Source organism: Haemaphysalis longicornis, unplaced genomic scaffold (assembly GCF_048455015.1).
Source record: "Haemaphysalis longicornis isolate Haplotype H1 unplaced genomic scaffold, Haemaphysalis longicornis Haplotype H1 scaffold_9, whole genome shotgun sequence".
NCBI classification, from domain to species: Eukaryota; Metazoa; Arthropoda; class Arachnida; order Ixodida; family Ixodidae; genus Haemaphysalis; species Haemaphysalis longicornis.
In genome coordinates this window covers 55875295-55892463 of record NW_027526460.1, presented here as the reverse complement: position 1 = coordinate 55892463, position 17169 = coordinate 55875295, and the positions used below count along the sequence as shown (strand labels likewise).

Sequence of the window (17169 nt, the reverse complement as noted above, 5' to 3'; positions counted from 1 at the left end):
GAGCCGGGCACGCACAAAAACATCCTTGGCTATGTTCAGCAGTGGTCGACGATATGAAGCGGCCAGCATACGAAGCGATCAGAAATCTTCACATGGCCGGTGAAAACAAAATGCAAGCATGGAAATACCGCAACTACTATAGAATCAAACATGGCGGTGCAACCGGTCTTGACCGAGGGTCTTGACAACCGGTCTTGACACCACTGCGAGAACACTTTGCTTCCACGTCAACAAGCTGGCAGGGGTATGCCTGCAAGACCTGCCTATCCGGAAAATCATTTGTGAAGGTTTACGAAAAGTATGAGAGCATGCAAATCGTGATTTCGCTTTGGATTGTTTGCGCGTATATGGACTGCACAAGGGACGGAGGCGAAGCTGCATGCATGCGCAGGCACCCGAGAAAAATCCTTGATAACCTTCGAGACGTTTCCGGCATTTATATTTGTCTTTCTCGTTTCAAGGATGGCTGGACCGTCACTATCTTTCGCGGTTTTGAGTTGCCTCGCAAACAGCCTTCAAGAGAGACTCCCCTGCTGGTCACGCGAGTACCGTATAAACCGGAATATAGGTCGAGTTTTTTTCCAAAAAAATCCGCACAAAAGTCACCCCTCGTCTTATATAGCGGTCATTGGCAGAATGTAAATCGTTGTCTGGCAACAATGTGCAAGCGCAGTCCGTCGCCATCGCCATTCGTGTCGGACTACTCTCTCACACTATCAGGCCTTAATCTGATTTCGCTTTTCCCTAGTTTTTCGTCTTTTACTCGTTTATTGTGCATGCGTGCGTACATTTCTGTACGTCTCTGTTCCGAGATGAGTGGTGGCAGTCGACGCCAGTTCACCGCGGCGTTTAAGCTGACGGCGATTGAGTCACCGAGCAGAATGGAAATATGGCGGCGCAACGCCATTTAGGCGTTTCGGATAAAAGTGTGCGGTACTGGCGGAGCCAGAAAGCTAAGCTGTGCGCGTGCAACCCCCGAAACCGATCGTTCCGTGGACGTCAAGCGGTGCACCCCGAGTTGGAGAACAAAGTGGCGGACTTCGTCCTGGAACTTCGTCCGGGAACTTCGCTCATGATCGCTCCGGAGGCCATGCGCGGACGGGCTCTGCGAACTGTACAATGAGTGGATAGTCGGCGACAACAAAAGACCTATACGGGCCGGTTGCGACCGTGTCAAGCTGGGTGTCCTTCTCTGGGCAGTCGCTGCCCGACGACATGGTTACACGAGCGTTCAGGAAGTGCTCCATCAGCAACGCGCCTGATGGCATGGAAGATGACAGTGCGAAGCAGTCATCCTTGGACGACTCTGAGAGCTCGGACGAGTGACTTCGGCAGGCACAGTGAGTGGCAGTGAGGGACGGGAGTCGAAAATAAATATACACATTGTGAGTGCGCTTCTGTGCCGAATTATTTTTTTTGTCAACTTTTCCCACCTCAAGGTAGGGGGTCGACCTATATACCGGGTCGACCTATAATCCGGTTTATACGGTACTCGCTGTATCAGCGCCAGCGTGCCTCGGTGTCTCAAGGCATTGATGTTACCCTGCTGGGACCGGTTGGTGCGGTCCAGTCTGTTCATTTATCTCATTCTTATTAAGTGCAGAGCACTTTAGGGACTCGCCTTGTCGTCGTAGCTCGCTGTAACGCTCGATGTCAAGCGACTGCCGGAATCAGGCGGCGCAGCGAGATAACGGACCCAAGTAGAGCCCGGCGTTCCGTCGTAGGGCGTCCCGCAGAGGCTCCGAAAAGCGAGCGGTTTAAATAGTCATAACCGTTCGAAACTCGTGCAACGCTGGCGCTTGTCATACATATCCCCGTTGTTTAGCGCAAAAAGAGCTGCAGGTACATTGGACGCAAAATATATGTAATTAACCGGAAGCACCCGCGTTCATTTTGTTCGGAACGCTCGTTGGGTTTGGTTTTTACGACAGTAAGTGAAAAATAAAAGTGACAGTGGAACGCCGGCACGTGCGGGAGGAAAAGCAAGCACAAAAAGAACGAACTGCCGCTGGCGCTGTTTCAGGCAGGGGGCGTGCGAACACTGCGACGGCGGAAAATTCGAATTGCATTGGGTGGTAGCAGTGAGCAGTGAACGCCGCTACAGCCCATTATGGCGAATCACTGCTCTGCACTTCGTACAGCTTTCACGTTGAGTAGAACGGCTTTAATTTTTTGTTATTCTCCTTTTTGTATGCGAAGAAGACCCATCAGGTCATAGCACATGAGGCCCTTGATCATTCAAGAAGGCTGCGACTGTGTACTATTACTGTATCCAATGTATACAGTCAAATCACAACGTTCTTACGTGCACCCAACAAGAAAAGAAAACTTTCTTGACCACCACCGGAGCTACGTCGCGGGCAAGTTACAGAAATTAGTCTAATATAAGTCCACAGCCTTCGTTGCAATTTCGCCTTATAGGCACCGGTCACTGCTCAGAGGGCGCGACGAATAAAGTACACCCAGCGCCGCCCCGCGGAAGCTTGAGCTAACTCCGGGTCGGTGAGAGCCAGACGGCCGGCGCGCGTTCATAGATTCGGCGCCTCTCGGTTGTTTGTTTGTGCGATTCTGCGATTGTTTTTTAAAAGTGTCTCGTGCTTGAAAACTGTTCTGCAAATAGTTTCCCCATGTCTCAAGTGCTTCTGTGCGATTTCCGGACAATTACGGGGCTGAGCTACTACTGTCGGCCTCGCGTGCGCGAGAAGTTAGAGATTGTACGTTCCCGCGCGCGTGTGCGCCGTGAAAGAAATTAATGGAACAGACATCGTTGCGAAGTCCCATTCTCAGCAAGGGAAGCTTATTTACAGCGCCAATTCAAGTCAGTATTATTTTTTCTTGTTTTACAGCCTAATAAAGTAACCCCAGCGTATACCACGGCGCTCCACGACAGAAGCGAGTCTGTGTTATTGTTTCCTCTGTTCGCCCAACCGCACTACAGTTACTTTTTCGGTTGCCCTTCTTCAGCTCGGTTGGTGTTGTCACTGATTAAAAACGGATTCCAAACGTTATTAGCTTATGACAAAGTAAGCGCAGTTCACGCAGTTGGAAATCTGCTGTGGAGCTGCGGTTGTCTTTACGAAGATTTCGTTTAGTTTCGGCTTGTATCTTGTGTGTAATGTTAGAGTCGTATAAGCGGCTAATTGTGATACAGTTTGTTCAGGCCGTTCAGAATTCTCCAAAAAAAAGTATTTCCTCCTCCTCCCCATCCTCTGCTTAAACAATAGCAACCTCAACTTTCAGAGTACGCAAAACGCATTAAAGAAGTCAGCGCGAGTGAATGCAACCTTGCCTTTGATAGCTTTCCACGTTCTCGCTTGGAATGCGTGGTCGAACTCTGTACACTTCGGGAAACAAAGTAGGGCAGTAAGTGGGATGCGTACTGACCGTCTTGACACTGCTTGGCATCACCCGCGAAGTGCTGTGAACATATACTTGTGCCGCCTTTTGGCATCCATTCGGTGCTGTGAATGTCGCTAAAAAAAGGTTACTGCTGATAAAACATTAGTGGGGGAAGCCGTAACACCTTGTGTTATGCAAATACTACGACGGCATGCGATTCATCGCAGCGCGCGATGTGTATGGAAGACTAGCTGAAAGCAAACATTTTAGTTTTACGGCCATTCGTGTCTGCGCTGCGCATAAACAGTCATCGTACTCATCCTTCCACTGACAAAAAATGTCATGGCTTTCTTACTGCTAAAATCCATTTCTTGCGACGCTGCGCGAGAAACCTGTACAGAACGATGGCAGGCTGCCTTCCGCGATTGTGGCAGTACTTCACGCAGCAGTAGCGGCGTGGCCACCAATTCTTTCCTGCAGCATTTTGATCCTTTCGGACACTGCAACTTGCAATTATAACTATGTTTCTTAAAAAACTTCCGCCACACAACGTCGAACCGCACGCAGCGCGCGTGTTTTTACGTGCGCTGAACGGGCGGTCGCGACATCCACCGACCCGGAGTTGCTAAGCGGCGGCGAGAGATGGCGCTGCAGTCGCGCGCAAACTTCACTGTCCGGTGCCTATACACGATGGGAACCGACAAAATGACATCTTTGTGGCCTACAAGTGATCTTGTGCACATGCTCCGGAAATGTCCAGACTTAGTAAATGTCTTAGTGAACATCAAAATAAGGTGAACGTCCAGAACGTTCCCCGACAACCTGCCCTCCAAACAGGTCTGTTTGGGTGTCCGAATTGGGGATCAGTGCGCACTGGCTTGAGCGTCACCCCGTTGACGGAAGCTGGACGGCATTATACCTGATAATGACCCGGATATGGATTGCTGCAAGGAGCTCTCTCTCTCTCTCTCTCTCTCTCTCTCTCTCTCTCTCTCTCTCTCTCTCTCTCTCTCTCTCTCTCTCTCTCTCTCTCTCTCTCTCTCTCTCTCTCTGAGCGTGTGTGCGTTTCCAACATTGCATAAATAATTACTTCCCAGGATAATGTATATATCTGCCGTCTGATTTTTTACTCAAGTTTCCGCTTCCCTCCGCAATAGTTAAGCCTAACTGACAGCATTAGGCGCCATGTCACATCTTCCTGCTGCTACGTATTACAGGGAATTCAGAAGGACCACATCGCGACGTTTGCCGGCGCCCTTGTTTTCACGTCAGTAGTGACGCATCTGTCATAAACGGACTGTTACAAGCGGGCTGATTTGCCTTGCCAGAATAAATATTCCAGCACTAAAAAGATACACGACCCTGACCTTGAACACGCTTCTGTAACAGCAGCTCAGCCGCCCCGTTTCGCGTGCGCAGACGATGTTACAGGCGTCAGCAAGCGGAAGTGTTTCCGTCACGCAAACTAGGCAAATGAGCGAACGAAGCGCCCACAGCGTCCGTTTCGTAACAGTCACCTTCTATACAACGAGCCATTAGGAAACTTCAAAAGATGGACGGAAGTGGGTAATTCGAGAGGACCAAAGTGCGTTCCCGGGTGGAACCATTTGCCCAACATCTCGTTCCGGACTACTTGTTCGTCACGAGTCGGTCACGCACGGCACGATACCTTCTCAAATGACTCGATTCGACCGCGCTGATCGCGTTAATTTTTTTGATGCACGCAGACGCTTTCCATTATTTTGGCTAACGCTGCGATCATTGTGCAGGTGGTAGTCTATTATTGGAATGCTGAAACCACTTATTATGCTATGTTAAGACTACCGACGTAACAGCCATATCGTTAAGAAATGGCGTTTCACGCAGTTCAGTTGGCTGAAACGTCCTATGACGTCATTATTTAAAGATATTACGACAGCTGCGACAGCAGTCTGAACCCGCGCGGCCTTAGGCGTAATTTGAGCATTCCTTGTATTCGCCAGTGCATCCCATACTCTGAATTTGATCCCAATCTTTTAAACTTAGAAATACGTGTGCGTACGAGAGGGAATCCCGCTTTCCTATTTATCAAAATCCTACAAATGCACGTCTTTTTGTGCCTATCTGACATTTCAGTGAACTAGTCGTATATTCACTCGCATCTGGTTTCGTGTTCTGCGTCACAAAGTTTACACCCCCAAAGTATGCAATCAAGAGCGTGTAGTTTAGGTGAATATGTACAGTCTTCGTCAAAATTTTCTAGGTCAAGGCGGAAATGCGCAGGGCTAAAAAAAATTCAGTGTGCAAGCTTACGTCGCCAGCGATGCTCAAACGTTTTAAGCCGTAAAGGTAGAGAAAACGCCTTCTTTCTTACTGCCATAAAATATTATTGTCACGCTTAAATGTAAAGCATATTCTTTGAATTCTTTGTGGTCCAGAAGGCCACAGAAGGCCTAGAAAATTTTGAGAAAAAGTGCACCTGTCGGTCTCGGTGTGTTTCAGTAATGAAGCCATTCGTGACTTCAGAGTTCATCTTGCGAACGTCATTTTTTTTTTTTTTTTTGTCCTCTGCCCCTTCCAATATAGATCTCTCCATGCATCGCCCAGCTTCGCCGTATCTGTTTACGAGCTCGGAAGTTTTCTCTAACTCGTTATTTTGGATTGCTGGGCAATATAGCTCACGGAACAGCTACATAACTCCCATTTTTGGAATCCTTGCGAAGAACGTGCCAACAGCACTCGAAGTGGTCATGGCGGTATCGGCTGGCTGTATCTTAAAGAGAGAGCAGTCCAACTTCATGCTTTCTCTTTCTCAATGTCCCCCCCCCCCTCCCCCCCCCCCCAAAAAAAAAACAGTGGCAAATATAGTAGAAAGCAGCAATCTTGACGCTGCGGGGTGCCTTCAAAAGCTTCAGCAACTTTTTTTTTGTGTGTGCCACGGGATAAGATTGGCTCGAGTCGTCGGCTCGTACCGCTGAGCCAACTAAAAACAGCGAAAATAATGAATAGAAATAACACGCTGCTTGAAGAGTAGTCTTGTCGACAGTGGACTAGCTCCTCTCCTCGGGTCGCGTCTGCAAAGATAACTCCAGGGGTGTTGGTTGCTCGTGCTTGCAAGCAAACGTGTCACCGTACAGGCCACAGCGCGCGCTCGAAGGTTCACCGTAATCAGGAAGACTGAAGGACACTCGGCTTGAAGGAGCAGATCCAGACAAATTAGGTGAGTTCGCAGTTGTCAAGAGGCATCTGTTAACCTGCTGTTAATGAATGGATACTGTTTTGATTAATGCGGACCGCCTAATTCAAAGTGCGCCTAAATGTGCATGTTCCGATTTCTTTGGTGTACATGTAAATGTGGTTGTCTCAATCGAACGCGACATTCAAACTGGACTCGTGCACGAACTATACAAGAGCGTTGCTGGGAGAGAGAGAGTGTGAGAGAAATATTGATTTATGGGAGAGGTTAGCTCTAAACAAGAGAGAAGCTCGCTACTCCAAACTTATAAATAAGGGTACAGTACGGTGGCTTTCTTAAGAATAAACGAGGTGTAAAAATTTACATTAGAAAGGATTCCTGCTGGAGCATATGTGTGCTCAGTGAACAGTATGGCATGTATTCTAACATGTGCACATACAGAATTGCCTAATTGTTGCCTTGAAGCCGTCATCTGTGCGCATACAGCATTGCCGAATTGTAAAGTGTTGCCATGAAGCCGTCATCTGTGCATAACAGCGACCACGGTAATTAAAAACTCCTCGCGCACAATTACTGGAAAGTCAAGGCTAACCCGTTGCTGCGAAAGAATTCTCGCTGACACAATGGACCCGTTGTGTGTGTTCCCGTACTACACTCCGACTTGCTATCGCTCGCAAGAACTGCCTTCTCGGGAGCATTTATCCAGGAGACGTGAGCGAGCGCCGGGACGTCGCTAACGAGGGACCACAATGCGAATATTTGAGAAGCTCTCATGCGAAACTGCTGCACGGCCATCATAAGCATCCTTTGCTTTGTGCTTCACCCTTCGTAGCGAGATGAAAGCAGCGTAGACGGCGGGAGACGTGTAGAAAGGAAAGATAATAGGGTGCACGGGGAGGGTGGATTTCATTGTTTTGGCCAACGAGAATCTGCAATTAAAAAGACATAGGACGTTTCACTTCCCCGTGATCTCACTTTTCTATATGAAAACCCTCCCCCCCTCCCCCTCTCTTTTCCTGGAAAGCTCATCCTCTATCACGCAGTAATGGCTGTCTGGACCAGATTAAAAGACGAGATAAAAGGTTTTGCTTTGGAGCATGCAATTCCCTAGTAAGTAAAGAGAGAGATGACAAGAAGCGAACCCACGCTATGAAGTGAATTTGCGCAGACTGTAACAACAATATAATTTCTGCGCATTATACAAATGTATGGGGGGAAGCCTTCTAAGCAGCATTTAAGCGCTAAAAGCAGGGGCAAACGAATTACTTGTGCCATGGAGCAGTTTAGTCTTAAAATAAAAACAGATCGCAGAAAGGACGGGTACAAAGAAAGACAAGTGGACGGAACGAAGAAGTTGCGATTTTGTTTACACACATCTGCATACTTCAGCGGTTACGGTTAAACGACTGGAGGAAATGGCTAGGTCGCGCCTGATTAAATTATTAACAAACTTAGAGGCAAGCAATGAATTTCGGGGGCATAAAAAACGTCGAAATATGGCAGCATGGGTATCTTCGCGTTGGTTAGGGATAACGGTGACGGAACGTAGAAAAAAAAAAAAAAAGAGAGAAGAACGGGGTAAATACTGAAAATTAGAAGAAGAAAAAAAATCTTCGACGACACCTAACCACTTCTCATGAGTTCTGAAAGCGAAATCAATAATGTCCAGTTGAACGCCACTGACTGCTACCTCCGGTTTGGCGATGCGCGTAATGGAAGGTGCTGCGCCGCTTTATGAGGTCATCGCTGCGGTTCTTGAGGTGAAGCGCCACTGTCGCCGAACGCCGCACTCACAGCCACTCTCCACTTCCTATACGTCGCTCTGCGCAGGCCCGGGCGATGTCTAGTAACGCGGTCCTTTACTTGTGCTTTTATTAGGGCGAATTCACTCGTGCTGTGGAACGTTCCGCCGTCACGTGGTTGCCGCTCCTCAGCTTCCGGTACCGACACCGACGCCGGCTTTTTCGCTCAGTGATCCAGTTAACTCTTTCGCATTAAAAAAGGGCGCATGCGAGTTACTGAGAGGCCAAGGCAATTATTAGTCGAAAGGCATCCATTTGCAGTTAAGGAACGGCGCATTTTTGCTGCGTTGCCTTCCTGAATAGCTTTACAGATGCCCCTCAGCAGCTCCGGAGCACGGAATGGCATAATGATCGATCAAAGCGCCCTTTTATTTGAGGAGTCTGCGGACGTTTGTTAGGTTCGTATGCATGCATGCTGGCACTGGTGTGTAGAAAGATAGAGAGGAGGGTGGGTTGTAAGCACTCTTGGGCAGTATAACTGGTTAATCGTAACGCGTTTCTGGCAATAGTTACTTTTTACGGTAACTTGTAACTGTAACGAGTTACCCCTGAGAAAGAGGAACTTGTAACCGTCACTCTGTTACATTTACGCAGTAACTGTAACAGGAACTGCCGTTACAGTTACTTCAGTTTCTTTATAAAAATTTTCCAACAGCACCACTCGTTAAAGGCCGACGTACAGTTCGCGCATTCCATTTATTCAGACTGTCTTCTTTCCTATATCCTCGCTACTTTTCCTCTTTCCACAACACGGCTAACCTCGCAGTTTAGGAAAGAAGGTCGCCTTGACGATTATCTTCCCTGCACAAAACCGAGGTCGGAGGTCGGTCTTAAAGATAATTTCTTGAAACTTTCCCTTCGTCTTGAGTGCAGCGGAAACAAGAAAAAGAAACTGAAAATTGGACCCTTGAAAAGAGGGAGACTCTGAGATGCTAATTTTGAAAAACAACTCAACCCAAGTTACAATGAGTTTTGCAAATAAATTCCCCGACAAAATAAAACGGCCAACCCCATGTTGTCCAAGATGTTTGTTTCGTGCTTTTCAGGTTTTTAATTTCCGTTGCGTGCTTTGTTAGTCATGAATAAATTAATTCTTTATTTCAATGTTTTTTGCTTTCCTGTTTGTTAAATATATGTTTATATTTGCTCTACATTTCCATATTTCGCTAAGTGCTATTTCTTCTTATGTAGACAAAACAGGAAAGTGCAAGCAGGGAAGCAAATTCTTCCACAATTTTCGAAACATGCGAACAAAAGTCTTACTGAAATATTTTGTTTTCCTTGCTCTTGACAGTTAATTGTTATGCATTTTCAGTTCATAGTTACGTATAGTATCAGTTGATAGTTATGTATTTATTATTGATATTTTAATCTCTTGAAAAATCAAACGGAGGAGGTTGAGGTGTAATCTGAGCCCCCCCCCCCCCCTTCCCCCCCCCCCCCCCCTCCTTCCCCGAACAACATTTCTGGCTGCGCGCCCCTGTTCACCATCAAGTGAACCGGCCAACCGACCGCTCCCTTTTGACTCGCCAGAGGGCCTTCAAGCGCATGTTGACGGAGGGGTAGACGACGGCATAATCCACACAAGTTTTGTCTGCCCCAGAATGCCATCCATCAACCAGACATGCACGTATTTCACGGAGGCGCTACTTCCTTCTGTGTTGGCCTGTGTGCTTTAGCTTCTGAGTTCTGCGCTGCCCCGCAACCGTGCTTAGTATTATACACGGATTCCGCCCAGGCTGCTCGAGAGCTCAGGCGGGATGTGTTACATGCGAGGTGCACCAGATACTCCAATCATTCCCGTGCCCTGTTCACGTCCTCTGGAACCGCCGGCGCACGACCGCACATTCTCTCGCCGGCGAGGCCGCTCATCCGCTGCAAGTAGTGTACCCGCTTCCGTTTCTGCAGCTGTCACATAGAGTACACCCTACTCACCGAAAAAGATATTCTTCGGCGCTCCACGCGTTCCCTTCTCCCTCCACGTGGGTCTGACTTTTCTGGAGGCTTAATTAACCCACCGTGAAGAGTTCGCGGAGAATCCCCCTGGGCGTTGCACTGATGCCTGCTGTGCGAGCAACGTGGACTTGAAGATGTTACGGATCCCTCCCCGGGCTGTCCCTACTGCCCTGTCCCTGTTGCTGAGGCGACATCGGAACCCTTCCTGGAGACGTGTCTAAAGCTGCCCGAGCTCGACACATGGCGGCCAAAGGACATTGCCCAGGCCGTCCTCCCGATATTCATCGGTGGATGCACGGCCCCCTTTACATGAAACTGCTGGAATTCATTTCTGAAACTGGACTCTATAGTTTCCTGTAGTGCATCCGCATAATTGTGCTCTTTTTTGTTTCCTTCTGTGTCGTACCTCTGTCCTATTTTGTCCATTGTTTCCTTTTTATATCCTGTGGCAAAATGGCGCAACAACAACAACAAAAAACGACTTTTTTGCTCGACCGTGCGCAGCTCAGACTATCGCCAAGGTCTCAACTATGAAGGCTGCTCTGCTGCTATGCCTGGCCGTCGTTTGCCTGCTGTCTGGGGCTGTCTCGGAACGAAAGGTGTCAAACAGGCGTACGTATGCGCACGTTATACTTTCCTACTCTGACGTTTTGCAGCTTGCAGCGGAAACGTCGTGTCAACCATGGGTGTAGCCAGTCGTAGCAGAACGATTTCTGAAAAGCCTCACATGTCTGGTGACTTCTCCGTAACTCTACTTGAAGCTGCCGACGTTAAGTTGTGGTAAAGTAACGTGCAATAAAGAAAGCAAAGAACACAAAAATGGCCCCTTATCTGTTCACTTGGCTGCAAATGTCGAAAGACGATCGTCTGCTGCCGTCCCTGCCACGTAAATGCCTCCCTTCTCTCTACATATACACCAAGGCCTTTGGGCTAGTTGGGTACTCATTGCTAGAAAAAACAGCGCAGAAAAAAGGGACGCAGTAGAAAGACAACCAAAAGCACTGAAGAACAACGAAAAGAAATTTTATTGGAAGGGACAACACATGCACACGCGCACCTGCGTAATGTCACAACGGGACGAGAAGGAATGGGGAAGGGAAAAGCAGGAGCCATGAACTACAAAAAAAGAATACAGTTAATATATAAAAATAGCCATTCTTTTTATTTAAGTGCCAAGACAGGCTATCTACCGCTGAAGGAGTACCACCGTACTTGACGAATTTTTTTTCCTAAGGCCGGGTTCAGACTGTCGCCGCAACTGTCCTAATAGCTTTAAATAATGACGTAATTTCACGTCTCAGCCATCCGATCGTGACACGGCGTTTTTTTACGCTCATAGGTCACGATATGGCTTTTACGTTGGTAGTCTGAACTGGTCTCAACAGAGCCTACGCTTGTGGTTGTCTTTCTACTGCGTTCCAGCTTTCTGCGCGTTTTTTTTTTACCCTTTTCACTGCCCTGCCTCATCCCCTCATCCCCTCATCCCCTCCTTTTTCGCTCCTCCCACGATAAACACGGAGGAAGTTTGTTAAGGTTAACTCAATTTTCCCGCGTTCCACGGCTTAAGCTCTCTATACTGGAACCATTTTGTTACTGTTGAACTTGTGAGAGCACCACGAGGTCAATGAGCTCTTCTTGTATTTGCTAGTCAAATTATTGCTTTCAGAGCCTACTCTTTATTACTATATCGCAAATATCAAGCAGACATTTATTTTCAATTAAAATAACTCTGCGAGTGCCAGTTGGGCATTGATGTTTTGCCTCAAATATACCTAATGTTCTTTTTTTTCCCTCAACAGTGTTGACAGGTATGAAGTATGCTCCAAGATTTAGCAGTTTGGAAAAGTTTTGCCGGGATGCTTAATAGAGGGACGGACGGACAGAGAGAACGTTCTAGCGCGTGCCATCCCAGCCGAACCACAGCGCCTAAAGACAACCGCATGTCGCGATATAGTATAGGGGACTGCGAACTTCAATAGCACGTACACTCTTTGTCAAAATTTTCTGGGCCAATCCTAAGCCTTCTGGACCACTAACAATTGAAAGAATAAGCTTTACCTCCAAATGTGACAAAAATATTTTATCACAGTAGGTGTTAAGAAAGATAGGTGTTTTCTCTAGCTTTCCGGCATAAAAGGTCTCAGCCTCGCTCGAGACGTAAGCTTGTACACTGATTTTATTGCTGCCTACGTACTTTTGGCTTGGCCTAGAAAATTTTGACAAATACTGTACATGTTTACCATAAAAAAATAAAATAATAATAAACATGATTAAAATAGGACAGATGTCTGAGTAGCAAAATCAATGTCAGGACGTTTGGTACTGCTAAAAGGCACCTGCATTACTGCCGGCAAACGCTTTGACTCTTTCCTTCTTGCAAACATGCCCTCATAACGCCATAGTTATCGGTGGGGGGAGGGGGGGGGTGGTATTGCGTGATTTACTCGTATAAGCAGACACCTGTTCTTAAAGTCTGCTTTGCTTTAGTGACAGTTTTCTTTTGAGTGGCTCCCGAATGCGCTTATTGCCGCAGATGAAAGGAATCCTGCAAAGAACCGCAATATGAATTGAGGGACGTCACTCAAGCTCGCGAACTGTGACCTGAGCGCGAAAGAGAATAAATATATTGAGATTGGTTCTAAAGCCTGACGGACTAAACTGCTTTGTAACAACATAATCTAAGTGCCGGGCGTGCCTTTTCTCTACTATATACGTTCGAGAAGAATTTAAGATTTTGGAAGAAGTTTAAAAGTGTGTTGCAGGGGAATGTTATGTAATGCTCTTTGTAGGTTACCATTAACCACATGTGCAACACAGATCCCGTGTTCCCATCTTGCTCCATATCCTGCGCTGGTTTTTTCGCACTTTTCCGTTACTCGCTCTTTTTTGGCATTGCTCTCCCCATGCGAGGTATACTTCTTTCGGTCGATTTCCCAGGCCAACGGTTCGAGGAGTGGCGTGAATGCATGGTGGCGACGCTACCAGAGGAGGTAAGCACCATTTCAATTTTGTGAAACCTTTACGAGAGTCATGGAGAAGTCGAGATATTTACACCCGGCGTTACCCTGAATTCTTGTTTTGGTTTGGTGCTATGTATGTAACTTTTCATTATAAACTATGTTTTATTTTTTATTTTAAATTGTTACGCAGTTTTTCATTTTCAGACAACATTCCCCCAGGGTGGAACATCCTCCCAATGATTCCCAAATAGAGGAGGAAGGCTAGGATCGGACTTCCGCCAAGGAAATAAGTCTGCTAAGTGCCATGCTAAATACTTGCGAAAGAAAGGGGAAGGACGGTCCCAGGAAAAATTTACACTAATTGGCCCAAAAAAAGCCCCAAAAACTAGGAAATAGTTCTGCCGTTGTGATTACCCATGCACGAAGGAATAAGTTTGCGCCGAAGACGAGGACGAAGAGACGAGAGGACAAGACAAGCGCAACTTTCAACTTTATTTTGCATGAAATAGCAACACACATATATACTTACCCCCGGTATTACCCTCTTTCCTATCACCAGTTGGACCACCCGATAAGGCGTAACAAGGATCACAAGTCAAATCCAACAATAACAAAAAAAAAAAAAATTCGATAAAACGGCGTAATCAAACAGTATACACCAGATAACAGATACTACTTAGACTGTGTACGTCTTCCACTGTAAACACGTGTCGCACTTGAAATCAAAGTTGAACGAATAAAATCAGAGCCAAAAGGGCATAAAATCACTAAGAATAAAATGATAACATGACAACACGAGTAGAAGAACACGAAGTTAAGAACAACAAAGCTCGCGTTTCCGAGACTTACTCGTTTCCGACAATTACCCGAGACTTACTCGCGTTTCCGAGGCTTAAAGGAACAGCAGAAAGATAAAAGCAAGAATCCGCACGTCATGCCTTACATCCACAGAGTGTCGCACAACATTAAAAAAGTAGCCAGCAAAAGGGTATGCATCGGTCAAGCTGGGCGCTGCTTTAATGAGAGAGCGTGGGAGCACAATCTTTCTGTTAAAAATAAATCGGGGGGAGGGGGGGGGGGTGGCATCTGGCTATGCATTGTAAAACCTGCGGGTGCGTTCGCAAGCTTGCAGATACCGAATTTCCCTGCTCGAGCTAAAGATGAAACACAGAGAGAAATTATTGAAGCCTAGAGACTTTGGGGAAGATTGAGTCAGCACTCCGTCGGTAAGCCTCCTACCCACTGTATTAGCCTTCTTAGAAGGTCATGTTTAAAAGACTTCGATATTTTTAGGCTTTTGTTAAATGTTGGCAACGCACACTCTGTGTTGGTCAGCACTTCCATTCTCCCATCCCACCCACGTTATTGTTCTATCTTTAGCGTTTTTGTGTCTTTTGGCTCCGATTTTATGCTTTTCTGTTCTTATGCTTTATATTTCTGTGCTTATGTTCTTATGCTTTATGCTCTTCTGTCTGTTTCATCCTTGGTTTTAGGGTTGACACGTGTTAATGCTAAAAACCTTGTGTAGGCTCGAAGTGTGATTCGTTTTAGCTTCTCGTAAGTCTCGGAACGCGAGCTGTGTTGTTCTTCACTTCGTGTTCTTCCACCCGTGTTATCATGTTATCATTTTATTCTTAGTGTTTTTACGCCCTCTTGGCTCTGATTTTATTCGTTCATCTTTGATTTCAAGTGCGACACATGTTTATTGTGGAAGACGTACACAGTATCTGTTATCTGGCGCATACTGTTTGGTTACGCCGTTTTATCGAATTGTTTTGTTTTGTTTGTTGGATTTGACTTGTGATTCTTGTTACGCCTTATCGTATGGTGCACCTTGTGATAGGAAAGAGGGTAACACCGGTGGGAGGTATATATGTGCATGAGTGAAACTTAAGCGCAAACAGACACAGGGACGAAAAAAGGGAAACGACACCAACGCTGGTGCCGTTTCCCTTTTTCGTTCCTGTGTCTGTTTGCGCTTAAGTTTCACTCATGGATGTTCACCAACTAGCTCGTCTCTCCATTTTACTTCAGTATATATGTGTGTTGTTATTTCATGCAAAATAAAGTTGGAAGTTGCGCTCGTCTTGTCCTCTCGTCTCTTCGTCCTCGTCTTTGGCGCAAACTTATTCCTTCGTACAACATGAACCAACTAGCCAGCAATCAAGTCCTACTGATTCCCATGTTTACGATTTTTTTCGAACCCGATTGAAAAAACTCGTAAAACTGAGTACGAGTTTCTGTAAACCCCTAGAAACTTATGAAAACTCCTAGTAGTGCCTGCCGAGCACTACTAGGAGTTTCATTTCCAGGTAAGGGCCGAAATTGCCCAGAGATCGAATAGCACACCGCTGTTCTGCCAATAGTATAAAGACTGTGACGTTGCACCAGGGACTCCCGTACAGATAGCGGTAGCAGTCCGTCCGTTCCGTCGCGTACGTAGCTAGCGTGTTTACCGGGACCCGTCTGGGCACTTGGACATTCGTCACGGTAGGGGGATTAGTTCCGCGCGCCTGCCTTCGCCATGCCCGCGCCTCCTCGCCCTTCCTCCTCACTCTTCCGCGCGCGCAGGCGCAAACCGGTCCCGGTCCACCCGGTAGCAACGTAACGAACGGAACGGACGGACTGCTAAGGCTCTCTAATAATAGTAATAGCTGCTGCCGATTGCCATTACTATAATATGACGGAAAGAAAGCCCTACCTCAGAGGGAACTGTACTTGGTCAAGCTGTGTCTCTTCTGTCTGTTTTCCGTTTCAGAAAGCGACGGAATACCAAAACTGTCACGAACGCGCCAGAGGAACGAGTATGCGGAAGTTCAGAGAGGTGAGGCAAGAATATCAGTTCCTCAAAAGTGACCCAGCTTACTACGTTTATCGAATAACAAACGGGTCACGTGACCCCTCTTCTTCTTAAAAGAGTGTGTGCTCCAAGCGGGTAATTAAGGGTCACGGCTCACGTAAGGTCGGGATAAGCTCACTCGCAGATCCAGGGCTGTGTAGGCTGTGTAGTCCTCTCACTCAGTTTCATTTGGGCTAAAGCTCACCGTGAGTTTGTCTCAGTAAGGGTGAGGCGAGTGTGGAGTTTGAGCTGAGTGAGCCTGAGCTCGCTTGAGACAACGTGAGCTTGAGGCGTTGAGACTGCATCTGCCTGAGCTCTTTCAAGACTGCGTGAGACTGGTTGACCTGAGGCCTCGTGCATCCGTGTGATTGATACTTTCACTGTGCGATTGGTCCTCTTGGTTCCACACTGCAGGCTGTCCAATGGCGAGTCGGTCTTGCACTCAAAACTCTTTCGAATTTCGGTTGTACAAGTATTAGTGCACTTTCTGGAACTTCGGACTTGCGCGAATAAATCTAGTTTATAAATGGCTCGATCGTTTCAGTAAGGCTGGACTCAGCCTAAAGTGTCGGCCCAAAACATTTGATTGATTTGTTTGTCTTGCTATTTTGTATCGCGCTCCTGTTTTTTCTCCCTTTTCTCAACTCTGACAAGCATCAACTGGTCCAGTTGCTTGAGTCCCCTTTGATGTATTTATCTATTTTCTTTATTTTTTCTTTTTGGTTGCAGGGTCTCCGATGCGTGCTGGGCAGCTACGGAATTGTAAGTGACCCAAGCGTAATGTAGCATATTATTTTAGTTTCGTTCCACCGAAATACCTAAGTGAAACTGGACTACCTTACGCCGCACAATCACGCTTTCGCATTCAATTGAGACGGCTAACTGCACGTCCAGTGTCAATAGCGAACGTTCTCACGCATTCAAGTAGACGAGTTGGTCCAGGTTAGGCTGCTCAGGCATTTATATCTCATGTCGTATTTTTAGAATTCATAGCTTAAGTTGGACAAAATTTGAATTTGAACCTTCGGCAATCATATTAACCGAAAAAAATATTGCTTCGTGAAAAATACGACAATTTCACAAGCCTGTGCAGAAAAC

The 17169-nt window shown here is 46.8% G+C and overlaps 1 protein-coding gene across 3 annotated transcripts in view; it reads left to right on the top strand.

The window, feature by feature from the left end:
- Positions 1-6395: 6395 nt before the first annotated feature.
- The window catches only part of LOC144153672 (uncharacterized), a 46512-nt gene continuing 35738 nt past the window's right edge, over positions 6396-17169 (top strand). For 2 of the 3 annotated variants that reach the window (XM_077685332.1, XM_077685333.1), the window contains exons 1-5: positions 6405-6538; positions 10777-10884; positions 13210-13262; positions 15991-16056; positions 16801-16833. In XM_077685332.1, coding sequence (XP_077541458.1) covers positions 10803-10884; positions 13210-13262; positions 15991-16056; positions 16801-16833 — 234 coding nt within the window. In that variant the 5' untranslated portion in view covers positions 6405-6538; positions 10777-10802. Of the gene's footprint in view, positions 6539-10776; positions 10885-13209; positions 13263-15990; positions 16057-16800; positions 16834-17169 lie in introns of all 3 variants that reach the window. The other variant, XM_077685331.1, reaches the window with a different exon arrangement.